At 43.7% G+C, this 23,053-nt stretch overlaps 1 protein-coding gene across 3 annotated transcripts in view; it reads right to left on the bottom strand.

Annotated features, from left to right (window-relative positions):
* The window catches only part of VRK2 (VRK serine/threonine kinase 2), a 183,124-nt gene that overhangs the window by 49,400 nt on the left and 110,671 nt on the right, over window positions 1-23,053 (bottom strand). For all 3 annotated transcript variants that reach the window (XM_063918204.1, XM_063918203.1, XM_063918202.1), the window contains exon 11: window positions 20,979-21,157. In XM_063918204.1, coding sequence (XP_063774274.1) covers window positions 20,979-21,157 — 179 coding nt within the window. The remainder of the gene's footprint in view (window positions 1-20,978; window positions 21,158-23,053) is intronic.

Below are 23,053 nucleotides of genomic sequence, written 5' to 3'. Positions count from 1 at the left end.
CTTCCAGGACTCCTTGTTCTTCTTTACACTGAAGATAGTTCTTAATGACATTGGCTGTATGTTTGGGGTATGTCTGATATCAGACTGAAATCAAATGGATCCCTGCATATGGTAACCTATTAATTGCCCACAATTCTGCCTACATGTCCAACAACATGCCTTCATTCTTCTTACCGTTCATGCAAATGCCCAGTTAGGCTTACTCAGCTGCAAGTGATACGGCTGAGAATTGTCCATAGTTGCTTGTGCTTGGCTACAAAGCATGCAAATTGTGAAGATCTGTCCACCAAACAGACTTGCCTGCCTATTTTGAGTTCCTTTGCCTGAGAAATATATCTCCATTCTATATGCAATTTGAAGTAAGTTTTGGAGCTAAATATTTTCTAGTTGCAACTTATGGAACCACTTGGGAATCACTGAAAATTTTATCTTCACATGGCGGGTCATTCAGATCGGATTGCTGCTGTGCGTTTTCGCACAGTGAGTGATCATGTCATAACAGCGCATGCACCACAATGCGCACTCGCGTCAGACAGCAATCGCCGGTCAGTGACGGGATGGTGCAAAAATCTGTTCGCACGGACGTTCGCAAGGTGATTGACACGAGGAAACCATTAGTGGGTGGTAACTGACCGTTTACTGAGAGTGTTCAGAAAATCGCAGGTGTGCCCAAGCATTTTCAGGGAGCGTGTCTGACGTCAGCTCCGTCCCCGATCAGCCTGATGTGATCGCACTGGAGGAGTAAGTCCTGGGATGCACAGAGACTGCACACACTGAATTTTAGCAGCTTGGCGTACACATAGCATCGCACATTTGCACAGTGAAAATACACTCCCCCTGTAGGTGGTGACTATGTGAACGCAGGACAGCAAAAATTGCAGCCCAGCGATCAGATCTGAATGACCCCCATGGTCTTTAATTGGTGCGGGTATTTGTTTGCTTTTTGTCAAAATTTGTTGCTGTAAGTCATTGAAAGAAAACCCAAATATCTTTGCAAATGAATGGGAACATGATCATGTCAAGGATTGCGCCTAGTGATTGGAAGATAGAAAACAAAACTGCGTAGCATAAAAACAGTGCGTCGCATAAAATAAGAATTTACTTACCGATAATTCTATTTCTCATAGTCCGTAGTGGATGCTGGGAACTCCGAAAGGACCATGGGGAATAGCGGCTCCGCAGGAGACTGGGCACAAAAGTAAAAGCTTTAGGACTACCTGGTGTGCACTGGCTCCTCCCCCTATGACCCTCCTCCAAGCCTCAGTTAGGATACTGTGCCCGGACGAGCGTACACAATAAGGAAGGATTTTGAATCCCGGGTAAGACTCATACCAGCCACACCAATCACACCGTACAACTTGTGATCTGAACCCAGTTAACAGCATGATAACAGAGGAGCCTCTGAAAGATGGCTCACAACAACAATAACCCGATTTTTGTAACAATAACTATGTACAAGTATTGCAGACAATCCGCACTTGGGATGGGCGCCCAGCATCCACTACGGACTACGAGAAATAGAATTATCGGTAAGTAAATTCTTATTTTCTCTGACGTCCTAGTGGATGCTGGGAACTCCGAAAGGACCATGGGGATTATACCAAAGCTCCCAAACGGGCGGGAGAGTGCGGATGACTCTGCAGCACCGAATGAGAGAACTCCAGGTCCTCCTCAGCCAGGGTATCAAATTTGTAGAATTTAGCAAACGTGTTTGCCCCTGACCAAGTAGCTGCTCGGCAAAGTTGTAAAGCCGAGACCCCTCGGGCAGCCGCCCAAGATGAGCCCACTTTCCGTGTGGAATGGGCTTTTACAGATTTTGGCTGTGGCAGGCCTGCCACAGAATGTGCAAGCTGAATTGTACTACAAATCCAACGAGCAATAGTCTGCTTAGAAGCAGGAGCACCCAGCTTGTTGGGTGCATACAGGATAAACAGCGAGTCAGATTTTCTGACTCCAGCCGTCCTGGAAACATATATTTTCTGGGCCCTGACTACGTCCAGCAACTTGGAATCCTCCAAGTCCCTAGTAGCCGCAGGTACCACAATAGGCTGGTTTAAGTGAAACGCTGAAACCACCTTAGAGAGAAATTGAGGACGAGTCCTCAATTCTGCCCTGTCCGTATGAAAAATTAGGTAAGGGCTTTTATAGGATAAAGCCGCCAATTCTGAGACACGCCTGGCTGAAGCCAGGGCTAACAGCATTACCACTTTCCATGTGAGATATTTTAAGTCCACAGTGGTGAGTGGTTCAAACCAATGTGATTTTAGGAACCCCAAAACTACATTGAGATCCCAAGGTGCCACTGGAGGCACAAAAGGAGGCTGTATATGCAGTACCCCCTTGACAAACGTCTGAACTTCAGGAACTGAAGCTAGTTCTTTCTGGAAGAATATCGACAGGGCCGAAATTTGAACCTTAATGGACCCTAATTTTAGGCCCATAGACAGTCCTGTTTGCAGGAAATGCAGGAAACGACCCAGTTGAAATTCCTCTGTAGGGGCCTTCCTGGCCTCACACCACGCAACATATTTACGCCAAATACGGTGATAATGTTGCACAGTTACATCCTTCCTGGCTTTGATCAGGGTAGGGATGACTTCATCCAGAATGCCTTTTTCCTTCAGGATCCGGCGTTCAACCGCCATGCCGTCAAACGCAGCCGCGGTAAGTCTTGGAACAGACAGGGTCCCTGCTGGAGCAGGTCCTTTCTTAGAGGTAGAGGCCACGGGTCTTCCGTGAGCATCTCTTGAAGTTCCGGGTACCAAGTCCTTCTTGGCCAATCCGGAGCCACGAGTATAGTCCTTACTCCTCTCCTTCTTATGATTCCCAGTACCTTGGGTATGAGAGGCAGAGGAGGGAACACATACACTGACTGGTACACCCACGGTGTTACCAGAGCGTCCACAGCTATTGCCTGAGGGTCCCTTGACCTGGCGCAATATCTGTCCAGTTTTTTGTTGAGGCGGGACGCCATCATGTCCACCTTTGGTTTTTCCCAATGGTTCACAATCATGTGGAAGACTTCTGGGTGAAGTCCCCACTCCCCCGGGTGGAGGTCGTGTCTGCTGAGGAAGTCTGCTTCCCAGTTGTCCACTCCCGGAATGAACACTGCTGACAGTGCTATCACATGATTTTCCGCCCAGCGAAGAATCCTTGCAACTTCCGTCATTGCCCTCCTGCTTCTTGTGCCGCCCTGTCTGTTTACGTGGGCGACTGCCGTGATGTTGTCCGACTGGATCAACACCGGCTGACCCTGAAGCAAAGGCCTTGCCTGACTTAGGGCATTGTAAATGGCCCTTAGTTCCAGGATATTTATGTGAAGTGACGTTTCCATGCTTGACCACAAGCCCTGGAAATTTTTTCCCTGTGTGACTGCTCCCCAGCCTCTCAGGCTGGCATCCGTGGTCACCAGGACCCAGTCCTGAATGCCGAATCTGCGGCCCTCTAGAAGATGAGCACTCTGCAACCACCACAGGAGAGACACCCTTGTCCTTTCTTGCGTGGAATATGCCGAATGGAATCGCTTCGTAAGAAGCCACCATTTTTCCCAGGACCCTTGTGCATTGATGCACTGACACTTGGCCTGGTTTTAGGAGGTTCCTGACTAGGTTGGATAACTCCCTGGCTTTCTCCTCCGGGAGAAACACCTTTTTCTGGACTGTGTCCAGAATCATCCCTAGGAACAGCAGACGTGTCGTCGGAATCAGCTGCGATTTTGGAATATTTAGAATCCACCCGTGCTGTCGTAGTACTACTTGAGATAGTGCTACGCCGACCTCTAACTGTTCTCTGGACCTTGCCCTTATCAGGAGATCGTCCAAGTAAGGGATAATTAAGACGCCTTTTCTTCGAAGAAGAATCATCATTTCGGCCATTACCTTGGTAAAGACCCGGGGTGCCGTGGACAATCCAAACGGCAGCGTCTGAAACTGATAGTGACAGTTCTGTACCACAAACCTGAGGTACCCTTGGTGAGAAGGGCAAATTGGGACATGGAGGTAAGCATCCTTGATGTCCAGAGACACCATATAGTCCCCTTCTTCCAGGTTCGCTATCACTGCTCTGAGTGACTCCATCTTGAATTTGAACCTTTGTATGTAAGTGTTCAAGGATTTCAGATTTAAAATAGGTCTCACCGAGCCATCCGGCTTCGGTACCACAAACAGCGTGGAATAATACCCCTTTCCCTGTTGTAGGAGGGGTACCTTGATTATCACCTGCTGGGAATACAGCTTGTGAATGGCTTCCAATACCGCCTCCCTGTCGGAGGGAGACGTTGGTAAAGCAGACTTCAGGAACCGGCGAGGGGGAGACGTCTCGAATTCCAATTTGTACCCCTGAGATACTACCTGCAGGATCCAGGGGTCCCCTTGCGAGTGAGCCCACTGCGCGCTGAAATTCTTGAGACGGGCCCCCATCGTGCCTGAGTCCGCTTGTAAGGCCCCAGCGTCATGCTGAGGACTTGGCAGAAGCGGGGGAGGGCTTCTGTTCCTGGGAAAAGGCTGCCTGCTGCAGTCTTTTTCCCCTTCCACTGCCTCGGGGCAGATATGAGTGGCCTTTTGCCCGCTTGCCCTTATGGGGACGAAAGGACTGAGCCTGAAAAGACGGTGTCTTTTTTTGCTGAGAGGTGACCTGGGGTAAAAAGGTGGATTTCCCAGCCGTTGCCGTGGCCACCAGGTCCGATAGACCGACCCCGGATAACTCCTCCCCTTTATACGGCAATACTTCCATATGCCGTTTGGAATCCGCATCACCTGACCACTGTCGCGTCCATAACCCTCTTCTGGCAGAAATGGACAGCGCACTTACTCTTGATGCCAGAGTGCAAATATCCCTCTGTGCATCTCGCATATATAGAAATGCATCCTTTAAATGCTCTATAGTCAATAATATACTGTCCCTGTCCAGGGTATCAATATTTTCAGTCAGGGAATCCGACCAAGCCACCCCAGCACTGCACATCCAGGCTGAGGCGATTGCTGGTCGCAGTATAATACCAGTATGTGTGTATATACTTTTTAGGATATTTTCCAGCTTCCTATCAGCTGGTTCCTTGAGGGCGGCCGTATCAGGAGACGGTAACGCCACTTGTTTTGATAAGCGTGTGAGCGCCTTATCTACCCTAGGGGGTGTTTCCCAACGTGCCCTAACCTCTGGCGGGAAAGGGTATAATGCCAATAATTTTTTAGAAATTAGCAGTTTTTTATCGGGGGAAACCCACGCTTCATCACACACCTCATTTAATTCATCTGATTCAGGAAAAACTACGGGTAGTTTTTTCACACCCCACATAATACCCTTTTTTGTGGTACTTGTAGTATCAGAAATGTTCAAAACCTCCTTCATTGCCGTGATCATGTAACGTGTGGCCCTACTGGAAAATACGTTTGTTTCCTCACCGTCGACACTGGAGTCAGTGTCCGTGTCTGGGTCTGTGTCGACCATCTGAGGTAACGGGCGCTTTAGAGCCCCTGACGGTGTTTGAGACGCCTGTACAGGTAATAACTGATTTGCCGGCTGTCTCATGTCGTCAACAGTCTTTTGTAAAGTGCTGACACTATCACGTAATTCCTTCCATAAGACCATCCAGTCAGGTGTCGACTCCCTAGGGGGTGACATCACTATTACAGGCAATTGCTCCGCCTCCATACCATTTTCCTCCTCATACATGACGACACAACGTACCGACACACAGCACACACACAGGGAATGCTCTGATAGAGGACAGGACTCCACTAGCCCTTTGGGGAGACAGAGGGAGAGTTTGCCAGCACACACCAGAGCGCTATATATATATATATATATATATATATATATATATATATATATACACAGGGATAACCTTATATAAGTGTTTTTCCCTTATATAGCTGCTGTATAGATTTATCTGCCAAATTAGTGCCCCCCCTCTCTTGTTTTACCCTGTTTCTGTAGTGCAGGACTGCAGGGGAGAGTCAGGGAGCTTCCCTCCAACGGAGCTGTGAGGGAAAATGGCGCCAGTGTGCTGAGGAGATAGGCCCCGCCCCCTTCTCGGCGGCCTTTCTCCCGCTTTTTTAAGGAAAAATTGGCAGGGGTTAAATGCATCCATATAGCCCAGGAGCTATATGTGATGTATTTTTTGCCATCTAAGGTGTTTATATTGCGTCTCAGGGCGCCCCCCCCAGCGCCCTGCACCCTCAGTGACCGGAGTGTGAAGTGTGCTGAGAGCAATGGCGCACAGCTGCGGTGCTGTGCGCTACCTTATTGAAGACAGGACGTCTTCTGCCGCCGATTTTCCGGACCTCTTCAGTCTTCTGGCTCTGTAAGGGGGCCGGCGGCGCGGCTCTGGGACCCATCCATGGCTGGGCCTGTGATCGTCCCTCTGGAGCTAATGTCCAGTAGCCTAAGAAGCCCAATCCACTCTGCACGCAGGTGAGTTCGCTTCTTCTCCCCTTAGTCCCTCGGTGCAGTGAACCTGTTGCCTGCAGGATTCACTGAAAATAAAAAAACCTATACTTAAACTTTTTTACTAAGCAGCTCAGGAGAGCCACCTAGTGTGCACCCTTCTCGTTCGGGCACAAAAATCTAACTGAGGCTTGGAGGAGGGTCATAGGGGGAGGAGCCAGTGCACACCAGGTAGTCCTAAAGCTTTTACTTTTGTGCCCAGTCTCCTGCGGAGCCGCTATTCCCCATGGTCCTTTTCGGAGTTCCCAGCATCCACTAGGACGTCAGAGAAAAACAGGGTGAACTGGGGTACAGGAACTTACAGTAACTTCACACCCAAATAACAAAATTACTCTTTTCTACCTCAATATAAACAGTCACATGTTACAGTAGCCAAAAAACAAACAAGTCATTTCAGTCCCTCCAGCTACAGTTTTTTCCTATCGAAAAAGAGTAAATTTTGTTTAAATTAAAGCTCAGCATTATTTCCAAAGACCACATGAATTTATTATTAACCTTTGCTGGGAATGAATCCAGAAGCCTTCATGTTTTAGATTCATATTCATAAACCTCAACCCATTCACAGTAAGTTTTCTTCCATATCAATGAGCCTAATTAATATAAAAAGAATTATGAAATGTGATTTTAATCACTACATTTGCTTTTCCATGCAGGTTATCTGACCTTTACCGAGGAAGACGGCAGTAACACTCCTTATGACTGATTATATGTATTAAACTCTGGCATTCAGCTTAAAATAAGAATGTTCACAGTCTGTCCTGACTTTACTGTATATGAATATATTAATGCAGTGGTTGTTAAACTTTAGTACTCATTGCAGGTTTTCAGGATTTACTTGTATAAGTGCTATGAATAAACAATGCAATGTCATTCCTACAGTATCTTGTCCTTTTAAACAAGAGATGTACGCAATGTCAGTATTTAGTATTTACAGAGTTGAGAGATTATTGGCTGGCTTTGCATGGGTCGCGGGCACACTGCGCACACGCTGTGATTCACTAGCAATGATGGTCACAGAGCGGATTTATTTGCAGCGTGATTGAGGTGAAAGGACCATTTGTGCAAGGTATTGGGGAGTGGCGGAAAAATGCAGGAGTTTCACAAACGTTTTTGGGGTATGTCTCTGACTTTGATCCCTTTACACGAAAAAATAGTACCGGCATCTCCGTTCCCACAGCCATTCTGTGCGACCATAGCTACTCAGGATTGCGACAGTCATATGATCTGCAACTGATGTACACAGTTGCTTGGATCTACAAAGTCGCCTGTGGGCGCAGTGGCAAACGCAGGATTTCTAGAGCGGGGGTTTCCAAATGCAATCTATAATCTCCCACTCTGCAGAGCAAGTGCAGGAGTCTGGGGAGCGGTAGAAGAACCTAGTAACGACCCTGAATATTGGTACTTTTTATACATTGGCTACTGTATGGAATAGAGTATTAATATTTAACGCTATAGATTGATACTGCCTATACTATAGACAAACATATTTAAACAATTTAAATAAGATAAGTGGTCAGGAAAAGGTTAAACATACCATAATAAATAAATAAACATAATAGAACCAGTAGTAGACAGAAGTGCACTTTCTAAGCACACATTCTCCCACCTCATGGAAAGGCTTCTGTCTCCTCTCCCTTGCAGCTACCTTCATATTATATACCATTGCTATTGTTGTTATAATTTGAGCCACTTGCCAAGAGGAGGGGGGTTTCCAGGCAACCAGAACCCCCCCCCCCCCCCTGGGTTTGCCTATGGGGCATCACCATACAAATCCTGGTGGCTGAAATATTTGCATATTTTCACACAGTATCTGTGTGCAGGATCGCAGCTGCGTATGCATTTGCATTCTTGTACAGCTCTGAATCAGGCCTTAAATCCCTTCTTCTTATCGGCCCGAACCTAGTTTTTGCTAACTAAAAACAGTCACCATATGTTATTCACTAGAAGCTTCGTACTTACACACCTTTATAATGCTAAATGCCTATCACACATCAGGAGTATAGTATACAAAGAGTGCACTATGCCTGCCAAAATGCCACATCTATATGTCTGACTCTGGGTGGTAGCACGTTATTGTGTAATTCATGCAATGTGCTATCTGGTCTGTAGGCGGAGAAAGACCAAAGCTTACACACTGGACGTTATATCATCCATTCTATCCAACGCAGTGGTTCCCAAACTCTGTCCTCAAGAACCCCCAACAGTTCCCATTTTCCAAGTCTCCTCACAGAATCACAAACGAAATAATTTGCTCCACTTGTGTGGATCTTTTAAAACAGGGGTGGCGAACCTTTTTTCTACCGAGGGCCATTTGGATATTTATAAAATCCTTCGGGGGCCATACAAGTCTGCCCCCGAGCGCGCCAAAAAAATGGGTGTGGCCAGTTAAAATGGGACGTGATACACATATGCCCCAAATAGTGCAGTGCCAGATCCACAATTGCCCCCACAGTGCCAGGTATACAAATGCCCCTCACAGTGCCAGGCATACAAATGCCCCCACAGTGCCAGGCATACAAATGCCCCCACAGTGCCAGGCATACAAATGCCCCTCACAGTGCCAGGTATACAGATGTCCCCACAGTGCCAGGTATACAGTTGCCCCCACAGTGCCAGGTATACAAAGGACCCCCACAGTGCCAGGTATACAAAGGACCCCCACAGTGCCAGGTATACAAATGCCCCCACAGTGCCAGGTATACAAATGCCCCTCACAGTGCCAGGTATACAGATGTCCCCACAGTGCCAGGTATACAAATGCCCCTCACAGTGCCAGGTATACAGATGCCCCTCACAGTGCCAGGTATACAGATGCCCCTCACAGTGCCAGGTATACAGATGCCCCTCACAGTGCCAGGTATACAGATGCCCCTCACAGTGCCAGGTATACAGATGTCCCCACAGTGCCAGGTATACAGATGTCCCCACAGTGCCAGGTATACAGATGTCCCCACAGTGCCAGGTATACAGATGCCCCCCCGTCTCCCCCCCTGGCTAACCTTTTTTCTACCGAGGGCCATTTGGATATTTATAAAATCCTTCGGGGGCCATACAAGTCTGCCCCCGAGCGCGCCAAAAAAATGGGTGTGGCCAGTTAAAATGGGACGTGATACACATATGCCCCAAATAGTGCAGTGCCAGATCCACAATTGCCCCCACAGTGCCAGGTATACAAATGCCCCTCACAGTGCCAGGCATACAAATGCCCCCACAGTGCCAGGCATACAAATGCCCCCACAGTGCCAGGCATACAAATGCCCCCACAGTGCCAGGCATACAAATGCCCCCACAGTGCCAGGCATACAAATGCCCCTCACAGTGCCAGGTATACAGATGTCCCCACAGTGCCAGGTATACAGTTGCCCCCACAGTGCCAGGTATACAGTTGCCCCTCACAGTGCCAGGCATACAGATGCCCCCACAGTGCCAGGTATACAGATGCCCCCACAGTGCCAGGCATACAAATGCCCCCACAGTGCCAGGCATACAAATGCCCCTCACAGTGCCAGGTATACAGATGTTCCCACAGTGCCAGGTATACAAATGCCCCTCACAGTGCCAGGTATACAAATGCCCCCACAGTGCCAGGTATACAAATGCCCCCACAGTGCCAGGTATACAAATGCCCCTCACAGTGCCAGGTATACAGATGTACCCACAGTGCCAGGTATACAAATGCCCCTCACAGTGCCAGGTATACAGATGCCCCTCACAGTGCCAGGTATACAGATGCCCCTCACAGTGCCAGGTATACAGATGCCCCTCACAGTGCCAGGTATACAGATGTCCCCACAGTGCCAGGTATACAGATGTCCCCACAGTGCCAGGTATACAGATGTCCCCACAGTGCCAGGTATACAGATGCCCCCCCGTCTCCCCCCCCCCCACCCGCTTACCGCTCCTTTCGGCGGGTACACGGAGGAGAGCGCGGCTATGTTGGTCAGCGGCGTGTAAGACTTGAAACCAGCCGCCGGTTCGATAGCCAATCAGAGCTCGCGGACCGGCAGCCGCGGCTCCCGATTGGCTGCCGGTCTGCGAGCTCTGATTGGCTCACGAACCGGTGGCTGGTTTCAAGTCCTACACGCCGCCGCCAGACAATAGCCGCGCTCTCCTCTGTGTGGTGACAGCTGAGACACGCTGCCGCCGGACTGTGCGGCGGCGTGTCTCACTGAGAGGAGCGGGTGGGCCGGACCAAACGGCTTCGCGGGCCTTACCGGAGGTTACCCACCCCTGTTTTAAAATGAGTCAGTGAGTAATGAGTAAGGAATCAGTATGAAATACCTCCAATCAAAATCTCAACGGTCGAAATCCAGACAGCAATTGACCGGCAGTCAAAATCCCGACAAGGTCAAAATCCCGACATGGACAAAATACCGACATTTAAAATACCGACAAGGTCAAAATACAGACCTGTAAAATGCCAACAGGTCAAAATACCGACATGCACTTTCCATTGTGTTTTTTGTGTGTATGTCGACATAAGTCGACATGGGCAACATATAAGTGTACCGCTGCGCTCGCAATGCTTCGGGCACACTATTATATTCCCCCTCCAGGTCCACTGGGATGGTAAAGTATGAACAAGTCGGTTTCAATGAAAAAATCATGAAAAACTCATGTTGGCATTTTGACCTGTCGGCATTTTACATGCCGGTATTTTGGCGTTGTCGGTATTTTAAATGTCGGTATTTTGTCCATGTCGGGATTTTGACCGTCGGTCAATTGCTGTCGGGATTTCGACCGTCGGGATTTTGATTTGAGTTTTGGTTATATAGCCACCAGATTTGAAGCGTAAATAGTTTACAAGTAAAACTAACCTAACCTTGTAAATTTTTGTTGTTTAAAACTAGTGGCCAAATCACAGAACACTTACAGATTCCTGAAACTCTACACACACACACACACTGAAGGTGCCAGGAAATTAAGTAGAAGTGGATCAATTACAGAAAACTGGCTACAGTGGCGTCTCTCACTCTACAAGTAAGATCAGCACAACGGGGTGTAGTTAATATCCCGGCAGTCGACATCCTGACAGTAAGTACTGGGGTTAGAGGGGAGGGTTAGGCTTCGAGGTGGGGGGGCGATGAGGGTTAGGCTGGGGGAGGAGACTGTTAGGGATGGGATTAGGGTTAAAATACTCACTGAGATCCATCGGGATTCTGACTGTCCGGATGCTGCCGTCAGCATTCTGACGGTTGGGGTGGTGACTGCCAGGATATCAATACCATCTCCTAACATATGCATGTATAAAAAGGAAAATGACGCACTGGTTCATTAGATGCTTATATTGGTTAATGGTGGGGAAATAACACAAGCAGCTCACCTACACCGGTTACTGGCACAATCCTCAAATTTTGCAAGTGCAGAGATTCATATTTTACTATACATACCAGCGAGCTCATTCTGATCAATCACATTCACTAATCTCCTTGGTTATGGACAATGAACAGTGTGTTAAATATGGACAATTTTCAAAACTATCTTTAGGACACAAATTCACTTTTTATTTTTTTGTCTCCAGCTGGAATAAAAACATTCCATAAATTCTTTTTGGCAGGGGAGTTTAGAGATTAGGTTGAGGATTCCATAGACAATAGCAAGTATCATGTTAATGATCCTTTATCATTGAGATTTTTAGGGTGCTCTTGTGCATGATGCTTCAAGGTACTTCAGATTTTTTTTTACTGATCTTCTGATACTGATCTTGCTCCCTACACCTAATAATTTAGAAAATTCCACAGTCCTAGCAATATTACTACTGCAAAGTGCAGATAATAGAAAGTTTAAGTCATACGCCATACATCTTGGTTCACTTCCAGACTTCTGCCTAGCCAATGATTCCATGTATGAGACCAGTACCACGTGATGCCTGATGGAACTAAACCCTGACCAGATTCCTCTCTTGAGAGAAGTAAACATGTTTTTTGTCACACTACAGAGTGTAGAGTTGTCAATATTGTCCTGGGCCCCCAGAGCAGGAGTGACACTATAGGTTTATGTCAGGGCATCCAAATAATAAAATATTTTACAACCCAATTCAAAACCTGGCTCCAAAAGACTTTTTGTCCTGATTCTGGCGAATAAATATGAGGCATCTGCAGTTGATTCCTGGAAAAGGGGCTAATAAGTTCAGATGATCCTTTTGTTTACAATTTGATTTTTTTGCATCTCATGGTAATGTTTCTGACTTCTAATTGGAATCTAATATAAAATGGGCACTTATTAGGTACAGAACACCTGTAAATATGCTTGTTATTGCAAATACAGATGTGTCCTCATGCACCAAGCCTTTTTCCACCATGTGGCACAAGAAGCCTGGCACTATTCCCATGCGTCATACTTTTCCTCAATTTTGCACACTTAAGCATAATGATGCATGGCGGGGGTCACTCCTATTGGACCTGTCTTGTGTACTTTTTTCTCAAACATGCGTCTTAGTTTGCAAATAGTGTACAAAGTTCTTTGCACCTTTTTTTTCTCATTTAACTTAAAACAATTGGTATAAAGTCACAGATTAAGCATAACGATGCACGACGAGGGTCACTCCTGTCGGACCTGCCTTTTGCACTTTTTCCTCAAGTTTGCCTTAATATGCAAATGGTGTACTAGATACTTAAGATTAGTGTTTTGATGCGGCTAAGTAAAACATCTGTAGCGTTATCAGTGGGGCTTTATGGTGTGAATCCAGGGGTAGTGGTATAGAAGTTACACAGTTAAAAGACAGACATTCATTAGGTCAAAAGGTCAACAAAAAAAATAACGGTGTTTTTAAACATATTTTACCCAAATTTGTTGAAATGTGTCCCCACGTGGTCCAGCTTAGCTTGCCACGCTTCGGGCTAGATGGCTCGCTCCACAGCTACTAAACGTAATGGTTTGTGACATGGAGAGTAAATAAGGCAAAAGTTGTAGAAGCATGAAAGAACCATAAAAAAAAAAAAAAAAGAAGTGTTGACCATATGGTGTCAATCTATCTTTTAACTGTCTATTCATTGGAACCCGAATTCTGGATAGGTGGATGATGACACATCTAAATCTAGTAAGTCAATCATGTGGCAGGAACGTCAAGTATAAAAATATTTAGACATGGGAACGACGTTAAGACCAAACAGAATGTGGAAGAAATATGATCTAATTGACAGTCTCTAGACATTACAGTTTGCTGTTCTAAAATGAAAAATGTCTTGATAATAATAGAGGTAAGAGAAGACTAACCAGACTGGTTGAAGCTGACAGGAATGGAAGTGGAACCCAAATAACAATGCACTACCGTACAACAGTTCTATGCAGAAGAGCATCTCTGAATGCAGCATGCATCGCAAATCGCCAGCAACTGCTTTCATGTTAATGTGAAACGCATTCTCTAAGGACAGCTAGCACCTTACTGAATCTCCACTATGAAGAATTCATACTGGTCAGGGGGCAAAAAGGGGTTCTATACAGTACAAGAAAGGTGTAACTACAGTTACAGAGTATGTAAGTATTCTCTATCTTCTGGAAGATCAGTGGTATGCATATCCCCACAGTAATTCTGATCTTTGTCTACCTTTCCAGGCTATTTCTGTTTTCCAACCACAGTCCACTATAAATTCAGTTCCTCTGCATTTCTTGTTCAGTTTTGTCTGTTCATTCGTTTCTCTCTGTCTGTGGACCGTTGTGTATGATCTCTCTGGGACTCTGCTATCCCACATAAGGGTCTATTTACTAAGCCTCAGGTAGAGATAAAGTGGACAGAGATAAAGTACCAGCCAATCACCTCCTGTCATTTTTTCAAACCCAGCCTGTGACATGGCTGTTAGGAGTGGGTATGGGTCGTTGGGTCGACTCAACTTAGGTAGACAGTCATTAGGTCGACATGTACTAGGTCGACGGGTGAAAAGGTCAACATGAGTTATTTTTTTAACTTTTTTGGTGTTGTTTTCTTCGTAAAGTGATGGGAAACCCCAATTAGTGCACAGTGTCCCCTCGCATGGCGAGCGAAAGATTACCGTTCCAATCGTAGTACACGTGGATCGTCAAGTATCGGAAAATCCAAAAAATTGTAAAAAAATGTTTTTAAAAACTCATGTTGACCTTTTGACCTGTCAACCTAGTACATGTCGACCTAATGACAATGTCGACATATTGACCATGTCGACCCAATGACCATGTCAACCTTACGACAATATCCCGTTAGGAGCCGATTGGCTGGTACTTTATCACCAGCCACTTTATCTCCATCCAAGGCTTATTAAATAGACCCCATCATCTCATCTATGGAGAGCAAGACAGTCCCCTGTAAACTGACATGCTGTATTCTCCTGAATGAGATCATCCAACAAAACAGGCAAATATATACTATATACACACATATGTGGGTTACATAATATTTATTTTAATGGCTGATGCACAAAATAAATATATATATATATATATATATATATATATATATATATATATATATATATATATATATATTCCCATCTAAGATTGTACTTCCCAGCAGACATTATTTAAGATTCTACTTGCCAAAAGTCAATATTGAAGAACGTTGGTAGCACTCCATTCTCTGTACAAGCACTGTGACTCAGACTGTGTCCCTTGCTACAATAAAATGTAATTGTATCATAAGAGAAAGGTGACAATGGGGAGAGCATGCAAAAATTACATATTCTCAATGGTAGTTAATTAGCCATGCAAAACCTCCTCAAACAGATATTCATTTCTATTAGAAATGATTACTATGCAAGTCTACAGATGTCAATACTACAGTCATTCAAATTCTTCTTCCCCTACTAATTGAAGGTTGTAAAGCTCCAGTGCCAAGGTTTCCTTCCAAAGAGCTAATTTATGACTAGAAGGATATTCTATGTCTTCAGTCAAAGCAGCTTTATACACAGCAAATCAGAACCATCTGTGTACTGATGCTTGAATCACCGTTTATCTATCAGCCCATCAGTCTTGTTAGTTTGCACCCAGCATTCTTGGCTGCTGTGCACTTTCCCGTGGCCAAATTTCATAAGATATATTAAAAATGTAAAGTATCTTGACCCTTCCACATTGCAAGTGCACTGGATGGAAAGAGGATCCTTTCTGCACAAGATATGCTCCAGAAAGGTCACTGGCTGATGCTTTTAATTATGCTAAGCAGAGATGACAAAAAAGCCAGCCCTTACCTTGAAGTGGAGATGGATGTACAGTACATCTTATTTTACATTAAACAGCACATGTTTGCATTAAGTTATCTCTTGGATATATTATTTCATAATTTGCAAAAAGCTAAAGTATTTTTACAGAACTGTGCTACAAGATTTTGTGAATAAGTTCAAGTACAGTTTAACCTACTGGTAGTGAAGCTTTTAAAATAGAAAGCCAATTATTTTCATAATTCAATCACACCCAGTACATGAATACATGACACTGCAGGAATTTTATTAAACTGACTGGTATTAGAGATGTAGAAATGTGGATTTAGTCTATTTTGAGGCTTTCAGTGCAATAGTGGAAAGCATGAGATTGGTTGCGTCAGCATGAAACGCGCTGTGCCAGGGGTATTGTATCCCTTTTCATTGTTGGAAACTGCCTCCGCTTTAGGTTCTCTCCATCAGCCATCATTGCTCATCACTTTTCACAGAATACCACAAAACCATGCAATATCCTGCACATTACTGGAGATGTTTTTCCGATATAACCTAATGAGAAAGTGATTTTTGACAACTGTTACAATAGTGGAAAAAAAAAAAAAATACTGTACTGAATCACCAACATATTCTTTATGTGGAAATACTATACAGGTTGAGTATCCCATATCCAAATATTCCGAAATACGGAATATTCCGAAATACGGACTATTTTGAGTGAGAGAGAGTGAAACCTTTGTTTTTTGATGGCTCAATGTACACAAACTTTGTTTAATACACAAAGTTATTAAAAATATTGTATTAAATGACCTTTAGGCTGTGTATATAAGGTGTATATGAAACATAAATGAATTGTGTGAATGTACACACACTTTGTTTAATGCACAAAGTTATAAAAAATATTGTCTAAAATTACCTTCAGGCTGTGTGTATAAGGTGTATATGTAACATAAATGCATTCTGTGCTTATATTTAGGTCCCATCGCCATGATATCTCATTATGGTATGCAATTATTCCAAAATACGGAAAAATCCTATACCCAAAATACCTCTGGTCCCAAGCATTTTGGATAAGGGATACTCAACCTGTATTACATTTTTGCCCAGTCTGATGTCTGCTTTATGGATGTCCAGGTACAGATGTATCTTCCTAAATCTTTGCTGCAGTCACGCCAAACAGCCCCACGCTATGCATGCGTGAGATTCTGCTAGTGCCAGTCATCTTTTTTACTGAACATGTGTCAACACGATGCGACTAGGACACACAGGGAGACTGTGCTGCATAATTTGACATTACACTTGTATACAGGGGCATTTTAATAGCGGATGGGGCCCCTGTGCAGACTCCGGGTGGGCCCCCTCCACTGGACGTCGGAGTGTACTGTGCATGTGCAGGTCTCCGGAAACATGGCGCCCGCCATGTTCTGTAGATTCACTACTGCGCATGCACGGCGGCTATTTTGGAGAAGATTGTTGCTGCAACTGCAGCGCCCGACGCTGGACTCCGGAGAGGTAAGTGTTAAAATATGGGTGCAATGTGTGCAGTGTAGGCCCCCTCCTCCCACGGCCTGTGTGCATCACACACATTGCACCCTTTATAGAAACGCATGCAATGAAGTCTGAATATGCATACTAAGTGCTACAATGTAGAAGCCGCAACTTTTTTCTAATACAAGTTCTGTTCTGCTCCGTATACAGACTCAGTCACAAACAGATATACAAGTGTCGCATCATGTTGCGGTGAAGAGGCATTTCTGGAATTGGACCAGTCAGCTCACTCACGCCAGGCATCTCCAGCTGCACTGAGGCTATATGTATGTAAAACGCCTGTAAGACTGCACAAAAATTATACAAGAGTTAATTTAAGCAGTGTCCAATCAATTACACACTTTTTTATTTAGATTAGCCGACTATGTAAAGGGCAGGATTGTCTGGCATCAATATCCTCATGTGCGGGCCCAGATTTACCACAAGGAATAGTAGGTTTTTGACCTAGAAGCAACAAAAGACTAAAAGTAATTTTTAGCTTGAACAATCCTCACGTTCCTTTTTCTCAGCAGCTAAAAATGTATTCAGAATTTAAGAAATGTCAATTTAAGGGTTTAAATTAAATGAAGAAATATTAAATTAGGTTTGGGTTGTTTTACCCAAGGGCAAATATTTAAGTTTAGAATGGATGATCTGTAGCAGTCAACAAATTTTAAAACTGGACTGTGACAATACGATCGCATGTTACCACCCAGACTTGCAGAAGTGTCATGACAGCATTGGCGTGTATCAAGCGTTCTGTATGATTCAGAGTTGTGCATACAGGAAAAGGAAGCCTGTTTCGGACATCTCTCTTGCACCTAGCATGGTGCAGTTATGAATAATTATGATTGTGGTCGGTAGCGTAAAATCTTAAGTACTAATTAAATCACCTGTGGTCAAGGATGGCTATACCCAAAACCTGGACCATTAGGGTGACTTGAGGACTGCGTTTAGGAACCTCTGCCGTAAGGCAAGTAATTCCCCCACTTTACAGGCAATTGTGGTTGCTGCCAGAAAGATACCTTAAGCCACTTGAAGTAGACATATTGTAAAGGGATCAGTTCTTAGGGCATCCAGGACAACAATTAGATCCCAAGGTTCCAAAAAAAAAAAAAGCTTGATATGAGAACAAATCCCTTTACTGCATACAATATGGTATCAAATGCCAATCTAGTGCCTAAAACATTGCTGAGCACAGTTGCCTAACTATCAGGATAATGACCCTTGTTGAGGCTAACCAAAGAAAATCTGGAAAACAAGGAATGCTACAGAAAGCATGATCATCCAGTTTGAGCTGCACTACGGAATTAATTTCTTCAAAATTCTATAGTAAATAGATGAAAAATTTTGTTTTATAGTTTGAAGACGCACCTACAGTAAATCACCTTCCCAGAAACTCTGTTGTGTCTCAGTTAAATCTCTATGCCATCAAATGAAAGGCATTCAAGATTTGGTTAAAAAATATGTCTTTGATGCAAAAGTTTACACCAGTGGCAGAGGACAAGACTATTCCAAAAGCAATTACTACAAATACCATGGACACAAAGGTCAAAACAGAAGGACTGCAGATAATGGAAAAGAACAGAGGGACACATACCCCAGCTGGAAGTTCATTGGCACAGACAAAGCTGTCCCTGTGACAGGAGTAGAACTGATATACTGTTCCATCAAATCTATTTGGGAAAGTCCAAACTTCCAGACCAGTAACTGAGAAATCACTACATGCATGGCCTATTCTCTAAGATGGATGATGTGAAGTTGGTATGCCTGGTTCTGAATTTTGAAAAGTCTTTCCCTTGTCCTCAGGACCCCAAACAGTTCATGTTTTCCAGGTTTACTTACAGAATCACAAATGATGTACTTAGTTCCATCTGTGAATCGTTTAAAATGTGTCAGTGAGTAATAAGTACACCTATGCACCTGCTGGATAACCTGGAAAATGTGAACTGTTTGAGGTCCTGAGGACAGATGGGCCAATGTATTAAATCTGGAGAAGTGATAACGCAGTGATTAGTGCAAGGTGATAACCCACCAGCCAATCAGCTCCTAACTGCATTTTTTCAAACCTGTAATGATTGTCTGGTGCGTTATCACCTTGCACTCATCACTTCTTTATCACTTCTTATCCAGGCTTAATAAATATGCCCCACTGTTTGAGAACCTTTGATTTAACCACTTGTCTGGCATGATCGCATAGGATGAGACCACACCAAGCTGGGCTTTCCCCGACATGGTCGCATCTGATGCAACCAGTCAGAAAGTTCACTGGGGGTAATTCCAAGTTGATTGCAGCAGGATTTTTGTTAGCAATTGGGCAAAACCATGTGCCCTGCAGGGGAGGCAGATATAACATGTGCAGAGAGAGTTAGATTTGGGTGGGGTGTGTTCAATCTGCAATCTAAATTGCAGTGTAAAAATAAAGCAGCCAGTATTTACCCTGCACAGAAATAAAATAACCCACCCAAATCTAACTCTTTCTGCACATGTTATACCTGCCTCCCCTGCAGTGCACATGGTTTTGCCCAATTGCTATCAAAAATCCTGCTGCGATCAACTTGACCTCTGGTCCCTCTGCTTTCTGATTCCCTATATATATATATATATATATATATATATATATATATATATATATATATATATATATATATATATATTATTTTTTTATGTTGGTTTTGTGTTTTGGTTTTTTTAAGAAAAAACGGTTTTCGACAATGTTTATTTAAATATTCTTAACCTAATTCAATCATTTAAATAAAAAAAATAAAGACAATTTCTGAGCGGATTATGGAAAAAATATTCATCGGTTAAGTGGTTAAAAGGACCAAGATTCTACATGCAAACTTTGTACCAATGTGTACATTTACCAAAATAAGTGTTATGGATATCAGGCATTATTTTACACTGTGCAAATTTCTGTCAAAATTGCAAATAACTCATGTTACCTTATACAATAAATTCTACTAAAAACATATTTAGATTTTAAAGTACATACTGTAATTATCTAGTAATCACCATTTATTTTATAGTATAAAGAAGCTTTATTCCATATGACACACTGAAGCTCTTGCAAAATTGGAAATTTATTTTTCGACAATTGTTGGGATAAAGAAAATATTTTTCATAGTTCAAACATATGACAACCACCTGGTGGTGATAGTTGTGTTAGGCAGCTGCAAAATGATATACTAAACATTCTTACAAAGAGTAAGAAATTCTATACTATATAATGCAGACTGGTTTCTTTGGAAGGCATCCATAGGTAAATTGAAACCAGCCAAGGAGTATTTTTTTTTTTTTTTATGGTTGCAAACCACCTCACATTGGGTGCGGTTTTCATCTCCAAACCACAGAATTTACTATCCTGTGTACTCTTACAAACTACACATACATCGCCCACCCCTTTTTTTTTTTTTTTGACAAGGCATTTTAAACTAGAGCTAAGCTACACTTCTCTCACAAATTTGAAACAGGGGTGGGATATAATGAAGTCCGAGTTCGGTGGTCATACAGGATGCAGGCCGAACTTGGACATTTTTTTTAAAGGGGCAATCATTTGTGCCTTGTAAATGATTGCGCACTAAAAAAAATTCTAAGTGCGCCCAACATCCCGCATGGCCCCCCGAACTCGGTCTTTTTTACATCTCGGCCCAGGTTTATTTTAAATGTTCACTCTTCCTCTTCCCCTTCCCCATATTCCATTCCCCAAGTGCAAAAAAAAAACTGTTTCCAGCTGCAACATTTGCAGATAGTAGCTGGTGCCAATAAAATCACCCACCCCCATTAAGTTTATAATCAGTTTTCATTTCAACAGGGGATAAATGAATATTATAAAATCTCTGTTACGAAACACAAATATTTATGAAGACATTTATAGGGATATCCTACCTTTTTAACTGTGGAAGACATTTTTGGATTGGATCTCGCATTTGAAAAAATTAGTGGAGCACTAAGATTATTTCCAGCAGACTCCAGAACCTTCAGCAGGATTCTCTTCAGGGCTACATAATCTGGCTTTTCACTGTATTTTAAATGGGAAACTGCAACCATAAACTCGGCTAGTTCATCTGGAGATGCATAAAACAGATTTCAGAATTACTAGGTGTACTGTAATAAAGTATCTAAAAAGAAACAGTTTTAAATTATAAATTGGGTCATTGCCCTTTACCCCATCCAACTAAAACTATAGGATAGTAGAAGAAACTATTTTTCTTTAACTGAGAGAAATATATATTTTTTTTTAATACTGTGGGGGTGACAAAGTACCAACCAATCAGCTCCTGTCATTTTTCAAACACAGCCTGTAAACTGACAGAACTTGATTGGTTAGTATTTTATCTCTCTCCTTAGGTTAGATACATCTCCCCCTATATGTTTTATACATTTTATAACTCAAAGTTAACCATGAAAAATAAAATAACCATCACAGATATATAATTGAATTGCAACTTTCTTGAATAGGCTGAATTTGTACAAATCCATATGGTTGGAAATGAAATATACAGCATTTACAATTATTCATAACATTGTCGGAATGGAGCAGTAACAGAGGTTAGGACAGATAAGGGTTCGTTTTCTTGAGACATGTTGATTTCAAAACTGTACGCCAACTTAAAGTAGCTTACTGATGACAGGATGTCCTTAGTACTGGTAGGCTGAGATCAGCAGCAGTTGGGGAAACTGGTGATCAATCCGTCCTTGTCCACACTCCGCTGCACCCTGCAGGATTGGGGATGGGAGGAGCTATACCAAAGGGGTAGTTAATGCCACGGGGAAAGGGAGTGGGGAGAGTCATGTTTTGGAACTGGGGGTCGGGGTGATGCCTCATATAATAATTAGGGGGGGGAATTATGCCGAGATATAGACTCATGCAAGAAAAATTAAGACACCTGTCTAGAAGACGTAGGTCCTACTTTCTACTAGTTATCAACAGCAACATAATGCGACATGGACCTTTCTAAAGTAATGTATGGATAGTATACACACCTCTTGAATAGTGGTCCACAATTCACCAGTGGTGGAACACTGCTACGGATGGCACATTGGAATGCATACCACATGTGTTCTATTTAGTGTTCATGCTAGGCTGTTTTAAAGTGGAAAAACGGACCATGCCCTAATCGTGGCAATCTGCTAAAAAAGCCTGCACAGTGTCGTGTTCACCCACAGGCCGCAGTGTCCTGTGGGTGGGAAAAGTTGCTTATTCCGATCTCCTCTGGTGAATAGATGTCTCATGCATGTGCACAGCATCTATTTACACGGAGGGAAGAGCTTGGGGAAAGCCCCCCCAAGAGTGACGCAGATGGTGCCACGCCCTCTTCCCGGAAACATGTGCACCGAGAAACATTCCCTGCCCTGCTCCCGGTTCTGCCGGGAGCACTACCTCTGGGTTTAATTAGGGGGTCAAATCACTATGCAAAACTCAGAGGAATGCTTTTTCAGTCATAATCTTATGGCTACACACTTGTGCAGTGATGCATTGTCATGCTGAAAGAGTCTGCTCCCGTCTGAGTGAGGGAGTGCATAACATGAACAGGTACAAATGGCACACAAGGATGGTTACACAGCGTCCGCCAGTCAGTGATATCAGAAGTCCTAATGCATGGCATGGTTTTTCTCTACATGTATAACCATCCAACGGCCTGAAAAAATTGGAACCTTGACTTGTACCAGGCTACACGTTTTCTAGTCATCTTGTGTCAAGTGATGGTGTTCATTATCCCAGCCAATGCACGGAGCCTTGTGCCATGGTGTCAACAACAGGACTCAAGTGGGTTGTCAGCTCCTGTACCCCATTTATATGCTGATGTTACATGTGACTCTAGCATTAAATGTAGCTGTTATCTGTGGCAATTTTGTATGCCAGTCAGAAGCTACAATGCGTGTCAAGCGATGCTTCCAAAGTCATTGGCCACAGCTGTGTCACACTGGATGTCTTCCCTGATTTGTGTAGTAGCAGTACA

Source organism: Pseudophryne corroboree, chromosome 4 (assembly GCF_028390025.1).
Source record: "Pseudophryne corroboree isolate aPseCor3 chromosome 4, aPseCor3.hap2, whole genome shotgun sequence".
NCBI classification, from domain to species: Eukaryota; Metazoa; Chordata; class Amphibia; order Anura; family Myobatrachidae; genus Pseudophryne; species Pseudophryne corroboree.
This window is presented reverse-complemented; position numbering and strand designations above follow the sequence as displayed.